The sequence below is a fragment of the Triturus cristatus genome, chromosome 8, assembly GCF_964204655.1.
Source record: "Triturus cristatus chromosome 8, aTriCri1.1, whole genome shotgun sequence".
NCBI lineage: Eukaryota > Metazoa > Chordata > Amphibia > Caudata > Salamandridae > Triturus > Triturus cristatus.
This window is the reverse complement of record NC_140591.1, coordinates 1469322566-1469345300: the sequence shown is the minus strand read 5'-3', so window position 1 is coordinate 1469345300 and position 22735 is coordinate 1469322566. Positions and strand designations below refer to the sequence as shown.

The window sequence follows — 22735 nt, the reverse complement described above, 5'->3', positions numbered from 1 at the left end:
AAAGTTTTAAACAGTTCTCTAGAAGATGAACTTGGGAGATGAAACGGGAGGTTTGGGCCTGGGAAGAGGTTTATCTTGTCAGGTTGAGATGGTAGTTTAAAACTGCACACACTCAGGCTGCAATGGCAGGCCTGAGGCATGTTTAATGGGTTACTTAAGTGGATGGCACAATAAGTGCTGCAGGCCCACTAGTAGCATTTAATTTACAGGCTGTGGGTACATGTAGGATCACTTTACTAGGGACTTAAACATCAGCGGTTCCTCCACTGAGGCGGAAGAGCGTCGCCCCACTGCATTAAAGCAGTGTAAAGGAAAAATAAAATGATAAAAACAGAACTGTATTATCATTTTATTTTTAGCATTACAGTTGCAGACGGGTGTGGCGGGCTGGGCTCCCGTGATCAAGACTTTGCATGTTCTCCAATAGCTGTATTGTACAGCCTGGGTGGAGAACATGCACAGCCTCTTTGTCCCTCTCTGAGTGCCGAACCACTGCGCTCAGACCAATCACAACGCTGCTCAGCAGCATCGTGATTGGCTAGGGAGTCTAGGAACCTGTGTGCTTCCTAGGGTCCTGTTGGAGGAGAGGCGGCGCCTGGCGACAGCATTGGCGACCTGCAGGTAAGTTTATTTTTTATTTTTTTTCTAACCCCCATCTTCCCCCACCCTCCCACCACAGTTCCCTACCAGCCACCAATGGACTTAAAAGAAAATGAAATGTGCCAATCAGGTGTAAGTCAATTTCACCTTGTTTAAAGAAGAGAGCACAAGCACTGGTTAGCAATGGTAAATGCCAGCAAAAACTGGTTCAGAAAATCGGAGGATGAGGGCAAAACGATTTTGGATGACCCTGCAGAAATTGGGCCACGTCCGACAGTTCTTGTATGTTATCAAAATGTGTATATGGCATTTCTGCCATTTTATGGAATCGAGGCCACCTTTCAGCATGGTTCTACAATTTCTGACGGACCTACGTTATGGTGGTTTGGTGCTTAGCAATGCAGTAGGGATTTCTTGGTAGTTCCAAAGCTCCAGAGCTGCTGTGTGTGTGGCAGTGGCTTGCTTTAGGCTCAGCTTTTCTGTCGGTTGTGTAATGAGTGCTGTTGGTTTCAGACTGAGACATCTGATGCTTCCAGTGCCACGTCACTGACAAGCCGTGCTGCATACCTTCTTGAGTGGTATGCTGATGCATCACAATGGGTTAATGTATAAATGATAGCATTTAGTCACTTAAATTACTCTAACAAATCAAACGTGGTTGATATGGATGCACTATAGTGGGAAGAGATGTGAAGGATTTAGATAAGGTAAACTCTTTTTTCTTCACCAAAAGGTGAGCAAGGAAAATCTTCCTTTTTGTTTATTTACCCTCACACACCCTAGTGGTGTCATGCTTCATCATCGGGTCACCCCGACGCCTATAAGTCGGGGTGGGCTCAACCACAGTGTTGGGAGCACTTGTTAGAAGTTTTTGACCTGGGGGGCTGAAAGATTAAAATACCTCAGACAGATCCCCGGTATCCCTTTATTTTTGGGTCTGTCTGGGTTACTAAAAAAGAATATTGGGTCTTATTGGGAGTCTTATGGTCCTAAGACCCTAGTGCCAACATGTTTCAGTCCAATAATGGCCGTAAAGGTCCAGGACTTTCTTCAGGGCAAAGTAGGCCTCCCTAGGAGACAGGACAAAAGGGGATTCCCTATCTTGTACGTAGTGCAAGGGCAGAGTAGCTGCTCCTTGTTTAAGTAATTGATAATTTATCAATCACGTGTCATCCTCCATCTGTAAAGAGAAGAACAAACAACAAAGAAAACAAAACAACATACATTTGTACGGTATAGTCATAGTATTTCTATAATACTGTGTCCCACATTGCATGCTTTGGAAATAAACAAAAAACCACACGTGCCAAATTGTGTCTATGACATAGTGGTAATCAATTCTTTCCAAACATGTGCCACTCATTTCCATATCTTCACATAATATTTTTACGTGACAGATGATTCGTGGGGTGGCAATTCTACTCAAAAGCTGACAAAAACTTCTTGTCAGTAAGTCTATATATTCACTAAAAAACGCTCTATACCTCGCACTCACTCAACATTCATACCGTGCTTGTGAATATTATTTCCAAAGCACGCAATGTGGGACACAGTAATATAGAAATACTATGACTATACCGTACAAATGTATGTTGTTTTGTTTTCTTTGTTGTTTGTTCTTCTCTTTACAGATGGAGGATGACACGTGATTGATAAATTATCAATTACTTAAACAAGGAGCAGCTACTCTGCCCTTGCACTACGTACAGGATAGGGAATCCCCTTTCGTCCTGTCTCCTAGGGAGGCCTACTTTGCCCTGAAGAAAGTCCTGAACCTTTACGGCCATTATTGGACTGAAACATGTTGGCACTAGGGTCTTAGGACCATAAGACTCCCAATAAGACCCAATATTCTTTTTTAGTAACCCAGACAGACCCAAAAATAAAGGGATACCGGGGATCTGTCTGAGGTATTTTAATCTTTCAGCCCCCCAGGTCAAAAACTTCTAACAAGTGCTCCCAACACTGTGGTTGAGCCCACCCCGACTTATAGGCGTCGGGGTGACCCGATGATGAAGCATGACACCACTAGGGTGTGTGAGGGTAAATAAACAAAAAGGAAGATTTTCCTTGCTCACCTTTTGGTGAAGAAAAAAGAGTTTACCTTATCTAAATCCTTCACATCTCTTCCCACTATAGTGCATCCATATCAACCACGTTTGATTTGTTAGAGTAATTTAAGTGACTAATTGATTATAAATAGGAGGAGTTACTCTAACTCTTAATCCTCTCTACCCTTCTAGGCATTGAAAAAAGTCTTTTTCATTTAACCTTTAATGTGGATATATAAATGATAGCATGCCATGAGGTCAAACACAAAGCCCTGCAATGGACGCACTAGTCTAGTCAAGTCAAGTCAAAAGATACTTTATTCGACAAATCAATGCCATAAAAGTGAACATATAGGAGGAAACATTTCATCAATAAAAAGACATTGCTTTACAAATGACAATTACAATTTAAAGTTTTGTAAACCAGAAAATAAAGTTAAAATTATTGGATAGAGCAGAGGGTTTCATATAAAGTGCATACTGCCAAATTCATATTACTATATACAATAAACAAGTTAAAATTCCTAACTGGGGCAGACGATAACGTATAACATATCGAATACTAACTAGTGGAGTACAAAATACTACATTCACATTATTATAAACAATTCGACAAATATTAATATTTAAGAAGTTAATTTTAGCACTCCCAGTATAGTAGACACTACAATTTAAAATTACTAAATAAAACAGGGGGTATCCAAAGACGTGCAAAATGCTGTAATATAAAGTGCAACGTGCTAAATTTACAATTTAAATAGCAGGAGACATTCAAGTAATCATGATTACATAAACAAAACAGATGATTTGATAGTAATTGTTAAAATGACAGCACTAGTCTACTGAACCAACAAACAGCATTAAATGACTGAAGAGCTGTGCCTTTTGTGTCATCTTCATTATCCATTCCGTAAAACCATTGACTTTAATATCTCTCTCTAGATTGTCTGCAGTATGCCCCCGCCTACAAAGCCCCCATGTAATCTCGTGCCTGAGTTATGTACCCGATTGACTTTGTACTTTGTTTGTATCTAGTTTTCCCAAGTGTTGCTGCAGAACTTCACGTTAAGTGCTGTCAAACATCACAGGAAAATTACCACTGCATTCTGAGCAATCACGTAACAGGTGCCTTTATGTGCATTGAAATGGAAGCATAGTCTGCAAGCCATAATTATATGATTTTATGAGTTGGAAAATAAGGCTGGTTTGATATTTTTAGCAATTTTAATTGTAAGGACTGCATTAACCTGCTAAGAACAAAGGAGATGCATGTCTCCAGCTGGTATCCAATCTGTTATATTCCTAAAAAAGCTAGGATGCAAATTATTCATATGGTGCGTGGAAGAAGTTCTCAGAAGTTGTGGGAGAGACATAAATAGCACATACCTTGTGGAAAGGCCTGAATCAGGCACTGAAAAGTGCTATAGGGTGACCGTGGTGCGCTAGTGTCTATCTGGGGACTGTGTGTCAATGATCGGCAGGAGGAGGGCACAGAATGGTCCAGGCGGAGTCGGATTATCCGCCATCACATTCCATGTTTCTGCTTTTCTGTTTGACCTGAATGCATAGACAGATGTTTTAGTTGTTATATGGGGCCTCCAAACAGAGTGGGATTCAAGTCTCTTCACAAGTTTAGGTTTATATCTTTTTTATTGCATCAATGTTTCAAGGTAAAGGGACATCAATAACCAGAAGGTGCTAACTAGATATCAAATTGCTTGCCTTACAATATCACATTTCTCTATCAAACTGCAGATTATTCTAACCTGTTAACACCAACTCCTGACTAAAGAATATCCCCAAGACATGCCATCCAGGACTTCATATCAGATATTGTCCAAACCCACTGATGTCTTTTCCCTGCCGATAGAGCTTCTTGCCACTTGTGGATCTGTGAAAGCGTAGGTTTTCCCTTCAGATTGCACTTGGAGTTTTGCAGGATACAAGAGAGAATGCCCACAGCCTATCACCAACAACTTCTTTAACTACTTGATTTTCTACCTTCTCGGTCTCTGTGGTCCTACTCAGGTCTGGGAAAATCAATACTCTTTTCCCCAGATAGGACAACCCTTGGGTCGTCAAGGATTTATGTATCACTTCCTCCCTCTGTTTCCGATTACCCAGGCTGAATAGAACAGACCCAGATTCAATATTTCTCTCCTCTGGACATCAAGTCCGGAGGTGAATAAATTGATGAACCTATGACCCGGCTGCATCATCAGATCCCAACACTTCCAATCTCAAGAACCGCATCACAATCTCTTTAATGTCCAGTTTATCATCAAGGTGAGGACCACTTTGATGAAGAAAAGATCTTTAAGCACTGTCTTCCTCCAGGCCTATCAGGAGCAATTGGCTGTAAATTGAAACAAAACTTTACACCTGAGACCCGCAATCTGCTTCAATTTCAGGAAGCACTCAAGCAGACCACGCTCCCCAACATAGCGTCACTCCAGTTTAAATGTCCCTGAAAGATTCCTCTTTCCATGTAATTCTCACACTTTTGTTGCTCCTTTTCCAATATAGTGCTACGAAATGGCTTGCAGGAGGCATGCAGTGCCTACCAATTACCACTAAATAAAGAGGACAAATTCTATTCCCAGTCTGTGCTAGCAGCATCTAAATGGAACTCCTTACCAACCAGTGCATGACACATTGAAGCCCGGCAGCATATCGTCCTTAAGCTACTAATCGCTTTTCATGTATCACTCAACGTATCGGGCCAAGAAAGCACACGCGGTGGTGATCACTAAAATAAGGAATCCTACAACTAGGCCAAGTGTCTGACTTGCCTAGGACGTTCTTCCGACGCACATACTTTTAAAGCATTTCAAATGTTACAAATAAATTAAGAAGAGGCCCAAGTATGCATGTTTGCTATGTATGTTTTGGTATTTCTCAAGCGCCAACCTGTCTGGCTTGCAATGTAGCGCTGTACAGGGGCAAGCCCCAGTGGGGTCCATTGGCGGCGGGGCACAGAGGGAGGAGTTAGAGCTAAAGAAAGGGGGAGACGCCCGCCTGTTTGTGGGAGTGTTCCTTGACCAGGTACATCGTGTATGATCTACATATGTTGTGTGACATCTTACAGAATCTCTCAAATCAGGCAAACTTCAGAGGGGCCACAACCCATCCAAAGTCTGCAGCACTTGTTACTCATGCGGATTCCTTTTAGTGGCAATGGGCTATAACTTTCACGTAAAAATATAAACTTTCTGTTGGCCTTGGCCCTTATTTTACACTCCTTTTTAATTAGCAAATAATCAAATGCTTTGGCTTGTACAAATATTTATATATTTCAGTGCATTTAATTTTTAAGATGAGGGAGAAGTCAAAAATTATTATTATTATTATTATTCTTACAATTTCTTTTAGTTGATCAAAGCATCTTCTGTTCGACAAAGGACTGCTTTCTAGAACAACAGCATTTCAAAGCTCGTTTCAGCCTATTGTGTGTTCCTGGCCGTCCAGCTCATTTTACTTAAGAGATCATTACAGCAGTGGGCACCAGGTCCAAGGTGCCTGACATACATTATGTCTCTCAGTTGCAATTAACAGATGGAGGCCCCATTAAAACTGGGGCATGCAGAATCTCTAATGTGTCGGCACCTTAATTACACGGCTGCAGCCCCCATAAGCTCTGTGTTAGACTGCCATCTATTCACAGGGGGCTCAGATGCACAGGTGGGCAGAGATGTGGCCACGCGGCCTAGGTGTAGTTGGTGTTAACCACATACTGTCTTCATTCTCTATATTGTATTTGTTGACTGTGATGGGCAGCTTAAAGAATGGCGCCTTTCTTTTGTTTATCATCACTGCACAGGAGGACCAGGAAGCTTTTATTCTCAAATTATAGCCTGTTCTGATATGTACATTTTTCGTAATTGTCTGCGGAGAGAACTGATGGCCGTTTTGCCTCCGCGGGGAGGAGGAAAGGGAAATTGAGTGGCCAGGTGGAGTTTTCCATTTAAGGTTAAGATGGATGACACCCAGGCCAGATGAGGAACATTATCTGAGCTTGCCAGAGAGTTGTGATCCACAAACCTGTGTGTGGATAAGAAAACCCCTTAGATTTCTGCACAGATGGCAAGTCCACAAGAAGTAACATAGAAATACAGTGAATAATTAATACAATTGCAACACATATACAGTGCTTCATTTGAGCCGGTGGTTGCAGGTGGGGCCCACCAGCACTGAATTTTCGGGAGTGACACTTATTTTTCCTGAATAGACTCTGATCCCAGGCCCCACCCCCCCGCGTCAGCTCATGATCGCAGTTGGGGTAGAGTAGGCTTCCAAGAGAGAGAAATGATTAGTAGGAATTGGGGAAGGCAATTCTCCAGGGAACTAAATCCTAGGGAAAACTGGAGCGGCATTCCAACTACCAATAGGTTTAGCTGTTTGGAGCAGGTTGACTGACTCCCTTGGTTTGGGGGAGTCAGGCACGATCAATGTGGTGGTTTTAGCAACCTGTGTCAGGGGCTAGATACAATAGAGCACCTAGTGTTTAAATCCACTGATGCCGAATATAAGAATGAACAAGCCTCCCAGAAATTGGATAACGTCGCTGTGAGGGACATCGATATATCTCCCTCACTGGTAGAAATAGCCACTTGTGCTGATAATTCCTATGTTTCGGAAATTCCTGTAGATGCTCATAAGGGGAAGTTGACCCTCTTATCCTGGAATATAGCGGGTCTTTCAAGTAAGATAAATGACCCCACTTTTTGTGATTTAGTTGAAAAACATGATGTCATTTGCTTTCAGGAGTGTTGGGATCAGTTTGAAACTCATCTTCAAGGGTATCGTACGTACTTCTCCCCCGCAATTCAGTCAAGGAGGGGTAGATGTTCGGGTGGGCTTTCAACATATATCTCCAACACTGTTAAATTGGATGTAAAGTATCAGACTATTGGGGAAAAACATTTTTATCAGCTTCTTTCTTTAAAGGGGGGAGGAAATCGGCATATCACTCTAGTCAACCTGTATAACAACATTCCTAAGGAGGATCAAAAAAGAGTGCTGGAAGAACTAAATAACTCTTTGCGTCATGGGATAGGCTCAGAGTATAATGATGCGTGTATTATACTAACGGGTGACTTTAACTGCCATTTGTGCCCTTATAGTAATCTGGGCATATGCGGTATGGTTAATTTAACTGGTGACCCATGCACCCACTTTGAGCATTCCACGCTGGGAAACCTGTTCAATAGTTTGATTTTTGAGTGTAACCTGGGTTTTGTAAATGAATTATGTACCCCTCAGGTTAATTTTCAACCCACCTTCAACGGGCGTGGACTTTTATCTGTTATAGATTACACATTGGTCACCACCAGTTATTACTATAATGTCCTCTCGTATAGTATTTCGGATAACGCGATGAGCGATCATTTCCCGATTATTTCAACTTTTAATTTTGGGATGAGTGTCAAAACTGCCTCTAATGTAGCTGAGAATTTGTATCGCCATGCGATTTCATTGACAAAACTTAATGGCTATACGATAAAATGGAATAGGGTTGACCCTACTGTTTTTCTGCAGAGTTTGGTAACGGATCAATTCTATAATTTTATGATTTGTTTAGAGGAACACGCCGATCCAGGTATGACTATTAGTGCCTTTCAGAAGATTACATCATTTATCGGCAACAAACTAACACGAACACTGCGGGAGGGGGCGAGACATAAGGAAAGGGGTTGGTTTAATTCAGAGTGTACTAAAGCCCACACTAACCTAATGCAGACTTAAAAAAAATTACCGAAAAATCGCCAAGACATTAGAGCCGCTAGAGCAGCCTATAAAATCTCACTGCACAAACGGAAATCGGAGCTGAAAGAGAATGCGTGGACAACACTAGTAAAAGCATGCTCTTCGAGAGATAATACTGCGTTTTGGAGAGCTGTCAATGCTCCTTTCTTTATTGATAGGAAATCCGATTTGGTTGTACTTGCTATTGAAGAATCAGTTTGGGTGGATTACTTTACTGAACTCTATAAATGTGATGATTTGACTACTATAGATTGTAATCCCCAAATCCAGCAAGCAACGAGCGAACCCTCCCCCCTTGTTTCATTTCCTTTGGAGATTTCCTTTTCTGTCTCCGAAGTGGAATTAGCTTTACTTGAAAGCTCAAATAACAAAGCCCCAGGGCCTGATGGGATTCCCATAGATATATACAAGGGTAACATTTCTTTATGGGCCCCATTATTGACAAATGTATTAAATAGTTTTAATGAAAAGGGATTTCCACTCACTTGGCAGGAAGCGATTGTAGTTCCAATTTTTAAAAAGGGAGACAGAAATGATCCCAAATGTTATAGGCCTATATCGCTTCTTGATTCCCTGATGAAAGTGACTGGCAGAATTATTTTAAATAGACTGCAACTATGGGCAGAGGACAGTGATGTCCTTTCAAAATTCCAGTACGGTTTTAAGTCAGGTCTGGGCACCGTAGAACAATGTCTTAATTTGGCCATAATAATTGGCAAATATACGGTGGCAAAAAAGGGCAATCTCTTTATGACTTTTGTTGACCTTAGCTCAGCGTTTGATTGTCTGAGTCATGAGATATTATGGGATACCTTGAATGATCTTGGAATTGATTTAAATATTCTCAACTTTATTAAAGAACTATATAGAGGGGCAGGGGCAAGGGTACGTTTCGGCAGAAGAGGTGAATGCTCTAATAAATTCCCAATTAGGAAAGGCGTCCGCCAGGGCTGTATCTTGGCACCTTTTCTTTTTAACCTATACATAAATGGTGTGGCGGAATTTTTATCAAAATTGGAATTAGATTATCCTCAAATTGATGGCGTGGCGGCCCCTATTTTATTATACGCGGATGACGCGGTTATCATGGCTAGAACCCAAGTAGGCCTTCAAAAGGCGGTTACAAGTTTTTCGTTTTTCATGAGTTCCAGGGACATAAAAATTAATATTGGGAAAACTTTTACCATGTGCTGCTCATCAAAGACGAAGCTTCCTTGTAGTATTTTTATAGAAAAGTCTAAGATAGGGTTAACTAGCACTTTTTCATATCTGGGGATTGTTTTTAATAAAAAGGGAACTTGGGCAACAGCGGCTAATACAAGGAACCTTGCATTTGCTCGTGCTTTAGGCGCAATAAAACAGTTTGCTAATTAACTGGGAGGTAGGCCTGTTCGCATATTAATGTAGATTTATAAGGCCAAATGTGTGTCAACTGCCACATACGGGGCTGGGATCTGGGGTGTCGCAGACTGTCGGGCAATTCAAGCTAAGGAAAACTGTTTCCTGCGCTATCTGTTAGCGGTCCCCAATTCGACATCTACATACATTTGCCATAAGGAACTAGATCTAGTTCATATATCTGACTTAATAAAAATTAGTCCTCTTTTACTATGGCATAAGATATGGACCTCTGAGGCAGCTGCCCTTAATAGAGCAATTTTATCAGATTGTATAAAATTAGAGAGCTCGGAAAATATTCAATGGATTTCGTATGTGAAGGAATTCATTATTAACATGGGACATCCAATATTCTATAACACTCCCTCCTCGCTATCCACGATCTCCAGAAAGGCTTTTAAAATAAGTTGTCTTGCCTTCCTGGAGAATAAACGGTGGCTTGAGGAGAGGACCAAGACATCCGTAATACAACATCAGTTACTTGTGCAAGGTCCTGGTATACAATTATATTCATCTTCTGAGTATTCCGGCTATAATAGAATGCTATTAGCTAGGTTGAGAACTGGTACCTATCATAGGTTGCTAACTCTCCCAGATAGTAATGATTGGTCATTAAGTCTTCCAAACTGTCCATGTGATGATCTTTCTTTACAAACATCAATACATTGTCTCTTGTTTTGTAAATTTTATGAATGGGGGAGAAAGAGATATTTGATCCCCCTCCTTAAGACTTGGGGTTTGAGACAGTGTAGACCTGCTTATTTGAAGATGCTTCTATTAGAAGATGAAATGACTATTAACGCTGTGTCAAATTTTTTAAAATTCGCAATTCGATGTAGATCTATGAACTAATTTATGACTACTTTTGGATTTAGATTTTCCCACTATGCTGTACTTAAAATTCTTTACGTATTTCGATTTTTATTACTGTGTTTTAATTTTATGTAACTTTTGTGCTTTTATGATTTTAAATATGAAATCGAATAAAGCTATCTTTGACTTGACTATGATCCAGAGCAAGAGAGAGAAAAACATTGAAGAAGGAAGAGAAAGGCAGAAAAACTGTGAAAAGGGGAGGAAGTAGGGATGACAAAGAACCTACAAGAGAGAAATAAAGGGACAGAGAGTGTCCGTTGGTGGATGAAAGAGGCATGAGGTGGGATCAAGACTTCCATCCTTCGTATTCTGCACCCAGCCTATTATAGCAGCGGCCGCAGGCTTCTGAGCAAAACACTTATTCTTGCACAAATTGAACACTGCACATATGGCAATCCAATCCCAATATGTGGCCCTGGGAGAGACAACCTTTGACCAGAGGACTTCTCAGCCCCTGAATTTCTGAGATCACACCAGTCCCTAGCTGGGGTTAACTCTTATAGGCTTGTTGAAAGCAGAACACGTCCCACTATGCTGTAGTTGCAGGTTCTCAAATTGTGAAACTTTGGAGATTGCAGAACACTGGTGCCCGATTGTTATCTGAACTGCAGTGAACTGATCACATCTTCTACCCTTCACCCACTACACTGGCTTGCAGTTTCCCCAAGAGTTGAATTCAAGGTGCTGTAAATTGCCTATCGAACTGTCAAGCAAAAGACACACAATTGATGGACGGAATGCAGAACAAATCAAAACATTCACCCCCAGTCAAGAGATCTGGGTTAAATCCATCATTCTTTTGCTCAACATGCCACCCCACTTTAGACCTGGCCATATGCAAATCAGTCTTGACCCTGTGCCTCATGGGAACAGTCCCGCCTGAACTGTCAAACCATATCCACCCGGACCGGAAACAAGAATCCTAGGACCGTTTCAGGGTTTCACCCCTCTTCAGCCAGGATAGCTGGATTCCAGTGGCACAGTGAGCCAAGAACCCACGTCTGGGCATACCTGGCGCACTTAGGGCGAGAAAGCAAAAGACACACACTTGATGGACGGAATGCAGAACAAATCAAAACATTTGCCCTGAGTCAAGAGATCTGGGTTAAATCCATCATTCTTTTGCTCACCATGCCACCCCAGTTTAGACCTGGCCATATGCAAATCAGCTTTGACCCTGTGCCTCATGGGAACAGTCCAGCCCGAACTGCCAAGCCAGGTCCTCCCCGGACCGGAAACAAGCATCCTAGGACCGGTTTCGGGGTTTCACCCCTCTTCAGCCAGGATAGCTTGATTCCAGTGGCACAGTGAGCCCAGGACCCACGTCTGGGCATACCTGGCGCACTTAGAGCGAGAAAGCAAAAGACACATAATTGATGGACAGAATGCAGATCAAATCAAAACATTCACCCCCAGTCAAGAGATCAGGCTGGGTTCAAACTGGAATGGCATGGTGAGCAAAAAAAGGATGGATTTAGGCCTAGATCTCTGTACTGGGGTGAATGTATGACATTGTTCTGCATTCTGTCCATCAATTGTTGTTTTTGCATTTGTCACCCCGAGTGGGACGGGTATGCCCAGACGTGGGTGCCGTGCTCGCCATGCCACTGGAATCAAGCTATCCTGGCTGAAGAGGGGTGAAACCCCGAAACCTGTCCTAGGATGCTTGTTTCCAGTCCAGGGAGGACCTGGCTTGGCAGTTCGGGCTGGACTGTGCCCATGAGGCACAGGGTCAAGACTGATTTGCATATGGCCAGGTCTAAACTGGAACGGCATGGTGAGCAAAAAACCAATGGATTTAGGCCCAGATCTCTGTACTGGGGTGAATGTATGACATTGTTCTGCATTCTGTCCATCAATTGTTGTTTTTGCATTTATCAAACTTTCAAGGGCAGAAAGCCTGTGTTTGTTGGAGACAGGATAAAGCGTTGTATTTCACTCAGGTCCTCGAGGCCAGGTAATGCTTGCTCATTGTCTATACCAGAAATTGTTAAAGCAGGTGTGAACTGGTGGAACATCCTTTTCAGTCCAAGCAACCCTGAGGACACTATTCTGTGGTTTGAGAGCATAGAAGAGTAAACCTGACTCAGCGTTTATGGAAGTCTTTATGTTGCACATAAATACATTTATATATAAGAGCAACCAAAATGTTCATGTGAACTTGGACAATTCGTTTAAACAAACAATACATCTCATGTCCACACAGAAGTCAATCATATCAACAATCATTGATAGAAAACAGCACAAATTACTGTAATTGATACAATTCGTACATAGGAGCAAATCAGTAATATCCCGCAGTTCCGGTTCATAAGGGTTGGTTTACTCGTAGCATACACGTTTTCTCGTCGTAGATGTTTTTTTTAAAAAGACATTAGTGCAAAGTGATCCCCATGTGCAAATAAAAACACAAGCAAAAACGTGAATTGATAATAGACCACAGTCAAAGGTATGTTGGAGCACAAACAAGTTCCTATCAGTCCATTTGAACAGCCCCCAGTCGCCTGTGCTCATGTAAGTCATTTAATGGCAGAAGTTGGTTTGCGACGAGTGTCGATGACCATTCGGCCCGAATTCGAATTTAAGAGTCTCTTCTGGAGTAGAGTATACCTGGGGAACCTATAAAATGTAAAGCAGAAACTGAGATTGGGAACGTGCTGGGAGTGACCATCATGAGCATGGAATGCACATGAGAAATACCTGCCAGTGCCCAGTGAGACAGGAAAGAACCCTAGGCAGGCTGTGATGTGCAGCATGCAGACATGAAACAAATCACCACTGGGTGAAAGTGAGCACAGTTACTAGTGAGGATACCTTATAAGGTGCAACGCGAAAGGAACGCGGAGTTAGAATCACGACACAGAGTAAGGTTACCTTCTCATCAAAAAGTATAGGTTCTACGGATTGCCAAAGCTTCTTGGGGAGGCAGAAGCTTCACTCATGGTACATCTCGCCTCTGGCATCTGAGAAACCAATCCAACTATATGGCTTTCAGAAAACCACTTAAAACTTGGCTGGTACGCCTCCCCTGTAAACAATCTGAAGTAGTTTTTCTTTTCTTTCAGATGGCAGCGCCAAGATGCCCATGGGCATTTGTTGAGCTTTATAAAAATATATATATTTTTTTTAAATCTTTTTATTAAACACACAACAAACGACAGTGGCTTACAAGCGTACATTTTCTTCTTGCAGGGTACAGTGTTGGTCACTAGTTATAGCAGTTGTTTAACAGTGTACTCACACTATTGTGCTGTCTCAATTCTGGGACATTGTTCTTCTAGGGGGGGCCAGTGGGGGCTCACATATGTTCCCACGGTATACGTTCCATTTAGTCCATAGCTGTATCCATTTTCGTGGACATCCACGGGCCACGTACACCGTTTGAGCTTTATAAAATTTAAAATCAAATCAAAATCATTCTTTCATAGGTGCGTTAATTAATTGTCCAAATGTTTACCTAGTAAGTAAGAGGAAGGGCCTGGCAGATTCAATAATCAGCAGGAAGCCTGTGGGGACCAAGAATCAAGCCCAGCATGCGTAGATCCCAACTGGAGCTAACAGCGCTGTTACAATGCACTGTCACTGTCAGGACTGTGGGACAGGCACAGTTTGTCACAACGGATGGCCCTCTACTACTGGGGGGTGACTTTAATTGTATTGCGGACATCGCCCTTTACAGGTCAGTCCCGCCTCTAGCTGACTCCCCAACAGTGCAGCTGGCACAGGACTTCAGGGGTTGGGTGAGACACTGGGGCCTGCGAGATGTGTGGAGAGTGGGCAATGTGGGATGGAGGGAATACTGCCACTCTCTTGTTTACGACCTGCACATGCGACTAGACAAGTTTGTTTTGCTCCGCAGAAATTACAGCACAGGCAGGAAACTTAGAATACCTGGGTCACGCACTGACTATGGGCTTGCTGTGGGTTACCCATCCCCACCTGGCGACTCCTAACTAATAATTTAAATGAACCCACTTTGAGACCACCTGGGGACTATCATTGGGACTACTTTAGCATTAATCAATGCCCAGCAATGCACAATAATGGTGAATGGAACACCTCCAAAGTGGTGGTCAGGGGCAATTTCCTCAGCCAACTGATAGGGGTGCAGGAAGCTCTCAGTGCAAAATTGACCGCAACGGAAGACAATATCCACAGGTTGGAGAGGGATGTCCTTGTTGATTGTCAGGTGGCTCTGTGAGACGAGTGGAAAAAACATGCGACGTCCATGAAACAGCTCTGTGTACTGAATACGCGCATTCACTTGAATTCAGCCCACACTGATGGAGGCCAGGCAGGTAGACTCCTGGCTGGTCAGACCTGAAGACAGGAGACACCTAACAACCCAAACAGTGGAGCCGGGGGACTGTAGTGAGCACCCACCCAGCAGGCCATACATGCAGTCTTTATACAGCACTATACAGAGTTGTGCAGGGAACAAGAACCCAGGCCGGAGGCAGCAATGCACAGCTTCCTCAACACCGCGAGCCTGCCGCAGTTGACGACGGAACAGAGAGAGGTGCTGAGTGCCCCCATCACAACCTGAAATCAGGGGGGCTATGAAGGAATTAGCACAGAGTAAAACAACCGGTACTGATGGCCGACCGGTGGAATTTTATAAGACCCCTACATCACTCCTGGTACCAGAGTTAGCAGAAATGTACGCAGAGGTAATGGACTGTGGTTCTTTTCCAGCTACCACAGAGGAGGACCTCATAGTCTCCATCCCAAAGGCAGTGGGAGATGTCACTGATGACAAAACTATAAATTTTATTAATTTTAACAAGACGACTCGATAAAAAAACTACCAAAACATATCAATCCAACGAAATCCAGAAGTCATCAATAAAGCAACACCGGCCCGGTCTCTGTCCAACCCTCCCACCCCGTATGGCCAGCGGGCACTGGTCTTACTGAACTGGGGGACTTCAGAGAGCCGCGTAGCAAAGTAGCTCTACTGGCGTTGATCCTGGGCATGAGACTGAATCTAGCCCAAAGGCCGGAATTTCTCACCATCGCTCTTCGATGCTGGAGGGGGGTGACAGAGCGATTGGGCCTACCCACAACAAAGAGGGGGGACTTCACAGCCCTTTGGCTGCAGGAGTGGACAACTGCACTAATAGTCACGTTGGGGGACTGCTATTCTGGGGACCTCTTTCGGAGCCTTGAAAACCTGATGGTGGAGCGTGACCTTCCTGGTACGCAGGTCTTGGTCTATGGGGAATTGATGCAGCCAGTGCATCAACTGCAGGGTCTGTTAGAACCAGAACCTCCCTTGCATGACTTGTCTCAGAAGTTGTTGGCGTTTGTCCAAGGCTGCCTTTTGATGATTTGGCTCTAATGGACGATGAATGCCATGGATTCTGATGGCCCGCCAACTTCGAGCCGCAGATGGGAGGCGATTATTAGCAGACAATGCCATGGGAAGGGTGGGATCAGACCATATTTTAAAATAAAACATTAAAATGTACTCTATTTAACTACTTACCTACCACCTAACTGACTGAAGAACATGCTTCGCACAGCTGATTTACGATACCGCCTCCTCCCCCGGACCTCTGCTATCATTTTATTGACTATCGGACAGACACACAGGCAGCACCTTTATTTTTAATTTTATGCACCATTAAGTTTGAGACGTTTTCTGTTTTTTTTCTATTTGATGCTGCTGAGTACTTCATTATACTCCACATTTGATTATGTCAAACATAGGCTGGTTTGGGATTACAATGCACTTGAAAAAAAGCGCTTGTGTGCCCCTGATTTGCATATTACGTGAGCACATCTAGGATTAGGAATGACAATACTCTCTTTTCTAGTTTCTTGAAAAAACAATAAAGACATCTTAAAAAGAATTGTGATCAATAATTTGAAAGTCATTGGGTTGTAATAAAGAGACCAAAAATTGCCTAATACAATCCATAGTCTATATCTAACAATATTGAGATAAATAGGAGTTCTAAAGCGTTTGATGTGAATACAAATTAAATTGAGGTATACATTTTATTGATATAGAAATACTGATTTTAAGGAAAGTATTGATAACCAATTTATATTGAATAAAATATTAATAACGTATTTCAGTCCATTGTGCCTAAAAATGTGATCCATAAATAAAATTATTCCCACTGAGTATGTACTATACATTCTGTAGGTAAGAAATATTTTCCAAGACGCCAGTGGGTCGGTGGCCAAAATCTGAAACCTTAATTACTTTCTTGTAGATGCCAGTAGACAGACAGTCTTGAATTTCGGAGCTATAAAGTTGAGAGCTAGTTTTAGTTGTTGCAGCCTTGGCTGGTCCATTTGGGTTGAGGAACTCACCCCCCCACCGTTTGCCCCTCACCAACAGTGCCTGTCAAGCTGAACAAAGGTCAGCCTGATAGACACTGTTCATTTTCAGGTCTGGCTGCCAGGGGCTAGACATGAGCTCAATGCAGAGGCTCCTGGCTGCCTGAGTTGAACTTTGCTGGGCTGAGGAAGTCACAGTTCCTGTGGGCGTGACATCCTCAGCTCAGCAAAGGTCCCTGAGGCCCTCCCCTCAGTGACGAGGGGTAGCATCACTGATTGCCTCGCACCTGGGCGCTTCATTTTTTAAGCCCTGGAGTGCCCAGGGTCGAGTGTCAATCAGTGACACTTAATTACAGAGTGGGGTGGGGTCAGCAGTCTCACTGACCCCATCCCACCCTATGATGATGTTGGGACTGCTAGCCAACGAGGGAAGGCAGCAGTCCCAAGCCTCCTGGGACCTCTGAGGCAGAGCTGCAGGTAAGTATGTGTGTTTCTTTTAAATTAATGTTTGGTGCATGCATGCCTGTATGTATGAATGTTTGGTAATGAGTGCTGTGAATGGATGAGTTTGTGTGTGTGTGAATGCATGGCTGGGAGTGTGTATGTGTGCGCGTGGGTCCCGGCCGGCCGGCCCCTCCCTCCTAAACTTACCGGCCGCCATCGAGTTGTTGGTTAAGCAGTTGGTCACAAATGTGAGATATGAAGTCTTGAATGCAAACTTGACAACAAAAAAAGAAAGCAAAACTTTGCTTAATCGGTCCTCCGGTGACAAGGGGAGCCTGTAGTCCCAGTTGCTTCAAGGCGTCCCCTCGGCTGAATCATCTATAGGAACTGCAGGATGGCCTGCGTATGCAAAGTTTTGCTTAGTCTTTTGTTGTCAAGCAGTAATGCCAAGTATGTGCTAACTTTTCATTAGCATGCAGGGTGTGTGCAGTCACTTTGTGTCATATTTACTGATGTAGGAGTGGAATCGGGGAGTTAGATCCTTGGTCCTGAAGAAAAACCATGGGGATTGGGTTGAAACATGTAGACCACTAGAATGGCAAGTACATTATCACCTGCACTGTCTACTCTCTCCCCATTTTTAGGTCTCGCCTGACCCAGCGCATGCGCTGGTCTGGCGAGACTTATTGAGAGGGCTCCAAAAAGTGCTATCAGGCCAGCCTAGCGCTACAGTGCATGTGCGCGGGCCGCGCTTCACCGCAATTTACTTTCACTTTCACGGCCGCTTGGCATAGCCAATAGGTCTCGCTTTTGGGACCTTATAAGTATTTAGTTACGCAGCTGTTGCATGGCTAAACACTTATAAGGTCCCAAAGGCGAGACCTATTGGCTATGCCAATGCTTGTTTAACCATACCGTCTGGAGGACAGATGAAAGCATTGCTCTCCTACCAGGCAGGTATTTTTAACCTTTCACTATACATAAGAAAACCCCTCCTACTCCTATTCTATTTCATCACTAAGAGCATACTGGTCAGTGCTCCCACGTACGTCGCATGTCGCAGCACAGCCCGTTCTGCAGCAGAAGGAAAGGAACCCTGTGATGAAGCATGCGACCAAGGGGCAACCCTGGTGGGTCAGTGTTCTATAAAAAAAAGCCTAGTGCTTTTTCTCCACCCTGCATGGAGTTACCACCCATTAAACGGATGGGCTCTCTTTTTCTTGACGGATTCATTATATAGCCTGCTCTTTTTTATTTATTTTTTCCTGTCAGATTTAACAAGGCTGCAAGACATTTTCTAATCATTATCTTCTTATTCTTTTCCAGGTTTTTATACAACAGAACAGGCCGTTGGAGTGACTGGACCATTCCAATTCTTGTAACAACTGCTGTTGGTTTCATATATATTACTATACTGTTGGTAAGTATTAACACAACAGAACATAAGCGCCTACTGTGAAGGCTTGGCAGGGGCAGACCTGTGTCCAAAAACACACTCGCTAATTTCTTACAGGATCCTAGTTTATAGGACAGGTCGACTTGAGAATTTCCTTGACATAGCTCTCATACAGTACTACTGTTCCATTGCTAACCTTGTCTCGCAGTTGTCTTAACCAGCTCACTTCTCTTCCTTGGGGCATCTATTCACACATGTATAATGTTCGGGTCACTTTGGTCTCTTAGTTCTCGCTCTATAAAACCATGTAAGTAAATAACAATTATTTCCTATAGCATCTTTTATAAGAATCACATTTCTTGCCAACTCTGAGCTTCATATAACGGATATGGTTCTACCACCCAAATCCAGAACTATCTTTGTGTTTAAATACCAGAAAAATGTAACTCACCAAAGAAAATGTGAAATATTATTGGATACGGCTCATTTCTTTTAGCAAATGGCTACATGAATTGACCAAGTATTGATATGTACTAAATTTGACATCTAATATTGTGCTTTTAGTAATGAGCCAAAGCTACACCAGGATACTCTTGTCACCTTAATAATAGAGTACACAGAAGGGCCTCAGTGGCCTAATACCCATAATGGAGTTAAAGCAAGCCCTGTAGAGCCAGTAGAAGTTAAATGTTCCCAAAAGACCTTATTCAGCTTAGCAAAATACATCAGGGTTGGGTTAGAACCTGGATCTCTGGAATTCCATCCATCATTGTGGCAATTTTCCCACCTTCATCAATGAGAGGAAAGGAAATGCACCACATTTAGAGTTTTAGAAGAGGGCAGTGAAGGTTTCACCAGTAAAGTGGTTCCATCTGCCACTTTTTTTGAAATACATTTCTAGAACAAAACGGAGAAATTTCTGCTACCAAATGAGGACTCTACAAATGGGTCTAGAAACTAAGGTGCATTTTTGGTACCCATATATCTTGTGTTTCCAAAATGCTGAGATGTTTTCCCATATGTTAAAGACACCACTCAACCTTTGTGCGAGTCTGTCACCCTATCAATGGCAGGTTTTCACAGAAGCGGTAGATTAGCTACTCTAAGTCAATATATATTTTATTAGCACTGCAAAGGGTACATCCACTGGTTTCACAGTTGATACCACCCACCTGTGAACTGGGCTATTTTCTTATTAAAAACTCGTGTAGGAGATTGAAGTACAATTAAATGACTTGATTCAGTAATATTGATTCGACTCTTAAGCAGTGATGTTAGGGTACAGTTTATGTGAACTGGCCAAGAAAAATGTAATTTTGTGTGCTTTTCCTAGTTTTCTAGACTACTTAGTAAAACAGCTTAAAATGGTCTCTTTGCACACACATTTTTCCTTTTCCTTTCACCTCCATGGTTGATATGCAGAAGTTAAGATGCTCAGTTAGTGAGGTCACTCGAAATTCAGTACTTTAGCGTCAATGTGTAGTCCTTTGTTACTCTTCTCTGAGTCCAAAAAGTTTAATGTGGACCATTTCTCACAGTGGTGTCTCTGCCCTCATAGGCGGATGGAAGTTGGCACAGCCTGTGTTGACAAACAGGATTTAGTTTCTTATGCCTAGGCTAATAACAGCGTCACATGCCCCATGGGTGTTGTCTCCAATAAACCTATTCCTGGTTACTAGACCTGGGCCTTAGCAATACCTTAAATGTATTTCTCTCCCCTACTTGAATATATACATGGATGCTATATGCCAAACTACTAACTACTGACTAAAACCGACTTCCGGCATCACAGACTTAAAGTTTAATGAGACCAGTGTAAATCCAACAGGGATGACTCTGTTGCAGTGCGGAGGACAAGATTTACATATTCTCCTTATGTCACAGATTCTAATTCACAACTGCTCATTCATACACTCATTTATTGGTGGGGCCCATAACACCAACACACACTCGTCATCCAATAAATCTCACTCGAATCTGCACCCAGGAGAAAAAGCGCTGGACATGTGGGTACCTTATTGCCTATCAGGATCAATTTACTTTACATTATATACACGTTTTATATACATCTTCAAAATCCTGACCTTAACATAAAGGCACTCCACTATTTGGTCGACGGACCAAATAGTTGGACTGGTTGATGGTGAATTAGAACCAGCTAAAACACAATTAAAGCCCAAGAAACATTTGATATTTTCTGTAATTAATTAAAGAACCACAAACTCATTCCTTATTATTTCAATTTTGTTTATCTACTAATAACACATTTCTTTACGTTTGCATTTATTAACTACAGCTTATAATATACATTTTTAGTTTTATTAAAGAGTAATCAAACATTTAGTAAATAGACATGACTTTGAAAAATGCAGTTAATCAATTACCAATTGGCAACCGATGATGGCTTCTGATCAAACAGAGAGTTATCCGCATTCACAGGTACAACTCTCAGGACAGGCTGTCTGACCCACAGCGAAGGATCAAACTGTCAGGCAGAAATATAGGATGCACTGCAAAATTCTTCTCCCAAACGCCAAATAAACCCAAGGCAAACCATCAAATCAACACCAACTTAATGCAACCCAACGCCAAGAACGATCAAACCAATTGACGCCCCCAATGGCGGATGAGGGCTTCTTTAAACCCTTTTTCCGTCTTCCTTCATAATAATATGGTAACATTCAGGGGCAGAGAAAATATTCTGATTGGACAGTTCTGGGTTATATATAGGTTATTGAAATTTTTTCCCAGTGCAAACTGGTACTTCATGATGATTTGGAAGGCACAAATTGCTAAGTTTCGTTTGACTCCCAGGCGATAGCAGCGAATCTAACACTTCAAGTAGAAAAAGTCATCTTTTCACAGGTTCTGTATTGTCCTTTCCACTGTTCCCACATAGTCATCTATTGGCTTGCAATCAAGTTTAATTCCTGTCCTTGGTAGGGAACGCGATGTCAGGAGTTCAGATCACTTGGTGATCTCCAGAGCCATCCGGGCATGCGCAGAAATCATCGCGCTCACATGGTGGCATCTGCTTCAGAGAACGCCATCTTGAGTACTGCGGCCTAGTAGGCCCGAATGCCAACTTAAGCAAAAATAGACATAACAGTAGTTAGAATATAGAAAGGAAGATTCTAATGTTTAAACCCACACTAATCCCAATGTATATTAGTATTTTCCTAGCTGTAGCAACATTTAAAGCGATAATACTTACCATTTATTAACTTTAAAGCACAAACAATCAAAAAGCAACATAAATCATGCAATTTTACTATTTCACCACAATCTTAGGTTAGTTTGCGTACCCTAAATAATTGTTCTGCCTTGCAATTATCAATTTAGTCCCACGTGTATTTATGTTTATCAAGGTGTAAAGGTTGGTTAGTAATACTTCCACTGCAAACCGGTTATTGTAAATTAATTTTTAGAATGATTACGTTATTAATTTCATGCAAATTAGAGGAGGTATACAAAAATGTGTTTTACCTGCTCCATCAACTCCAACTACTGTAGATGATTTATTCCTGGACCTAAAGAAATGCATAGGTCAAATAAATTAAAATGAAATTAAAATATATATGTATACTTGTTTCTGCATGTTTTTATACTGATGGTTGCATGGATGGATGAATGCCAGGATTATATGGCGTGGGGTAGATTGGTGGATGAGTGACTATGTGCCGGAATATCTCTGTAGGCTAGGCGTTTGCCTAAAGATCTACTGTTCACTTGTTTATATGCTTGCATTGCTGACTTAAACGTTTATCCTTCTTAGTAGGAAAATACACCATAGATATGGGTAAAAATAGTAGGTATTTTAGAGCCGGAGGAAATCAGTTTAAGCTGTGTACTATTGAAGTTGCTTTGTTAATAATTACAATAATGAAAACACTCGTAAAATTAAATGATAGAC

At 42.3% G+C, this 22735-nt stretch overlaps 1 protein-coding gene across 2 annotated transcripts in view; it reads left to right on the top strand.

The window, feature by feature from the left end:
* GDPD5 (glycerophosphodiester phosphodiesterase domain containing 5) overlaps nt 1–22735 on the top strand; it is a 795759-nt gene that overhangs the window by 545266 nt on the left and 227758 nt on the right. For both annotated transcript variants that reach the window (XM_085623289.1, XM_085623290.1), the window contains exon 4: nt 18753–18846. In XM_085623289.1, coding sequence (XP_085479415.1) covers nt 18753–18846 — 94 coding nt within the window. The remainder of the gene's footprint in view (nt 1–18752; nt 18847–22735) is intronic.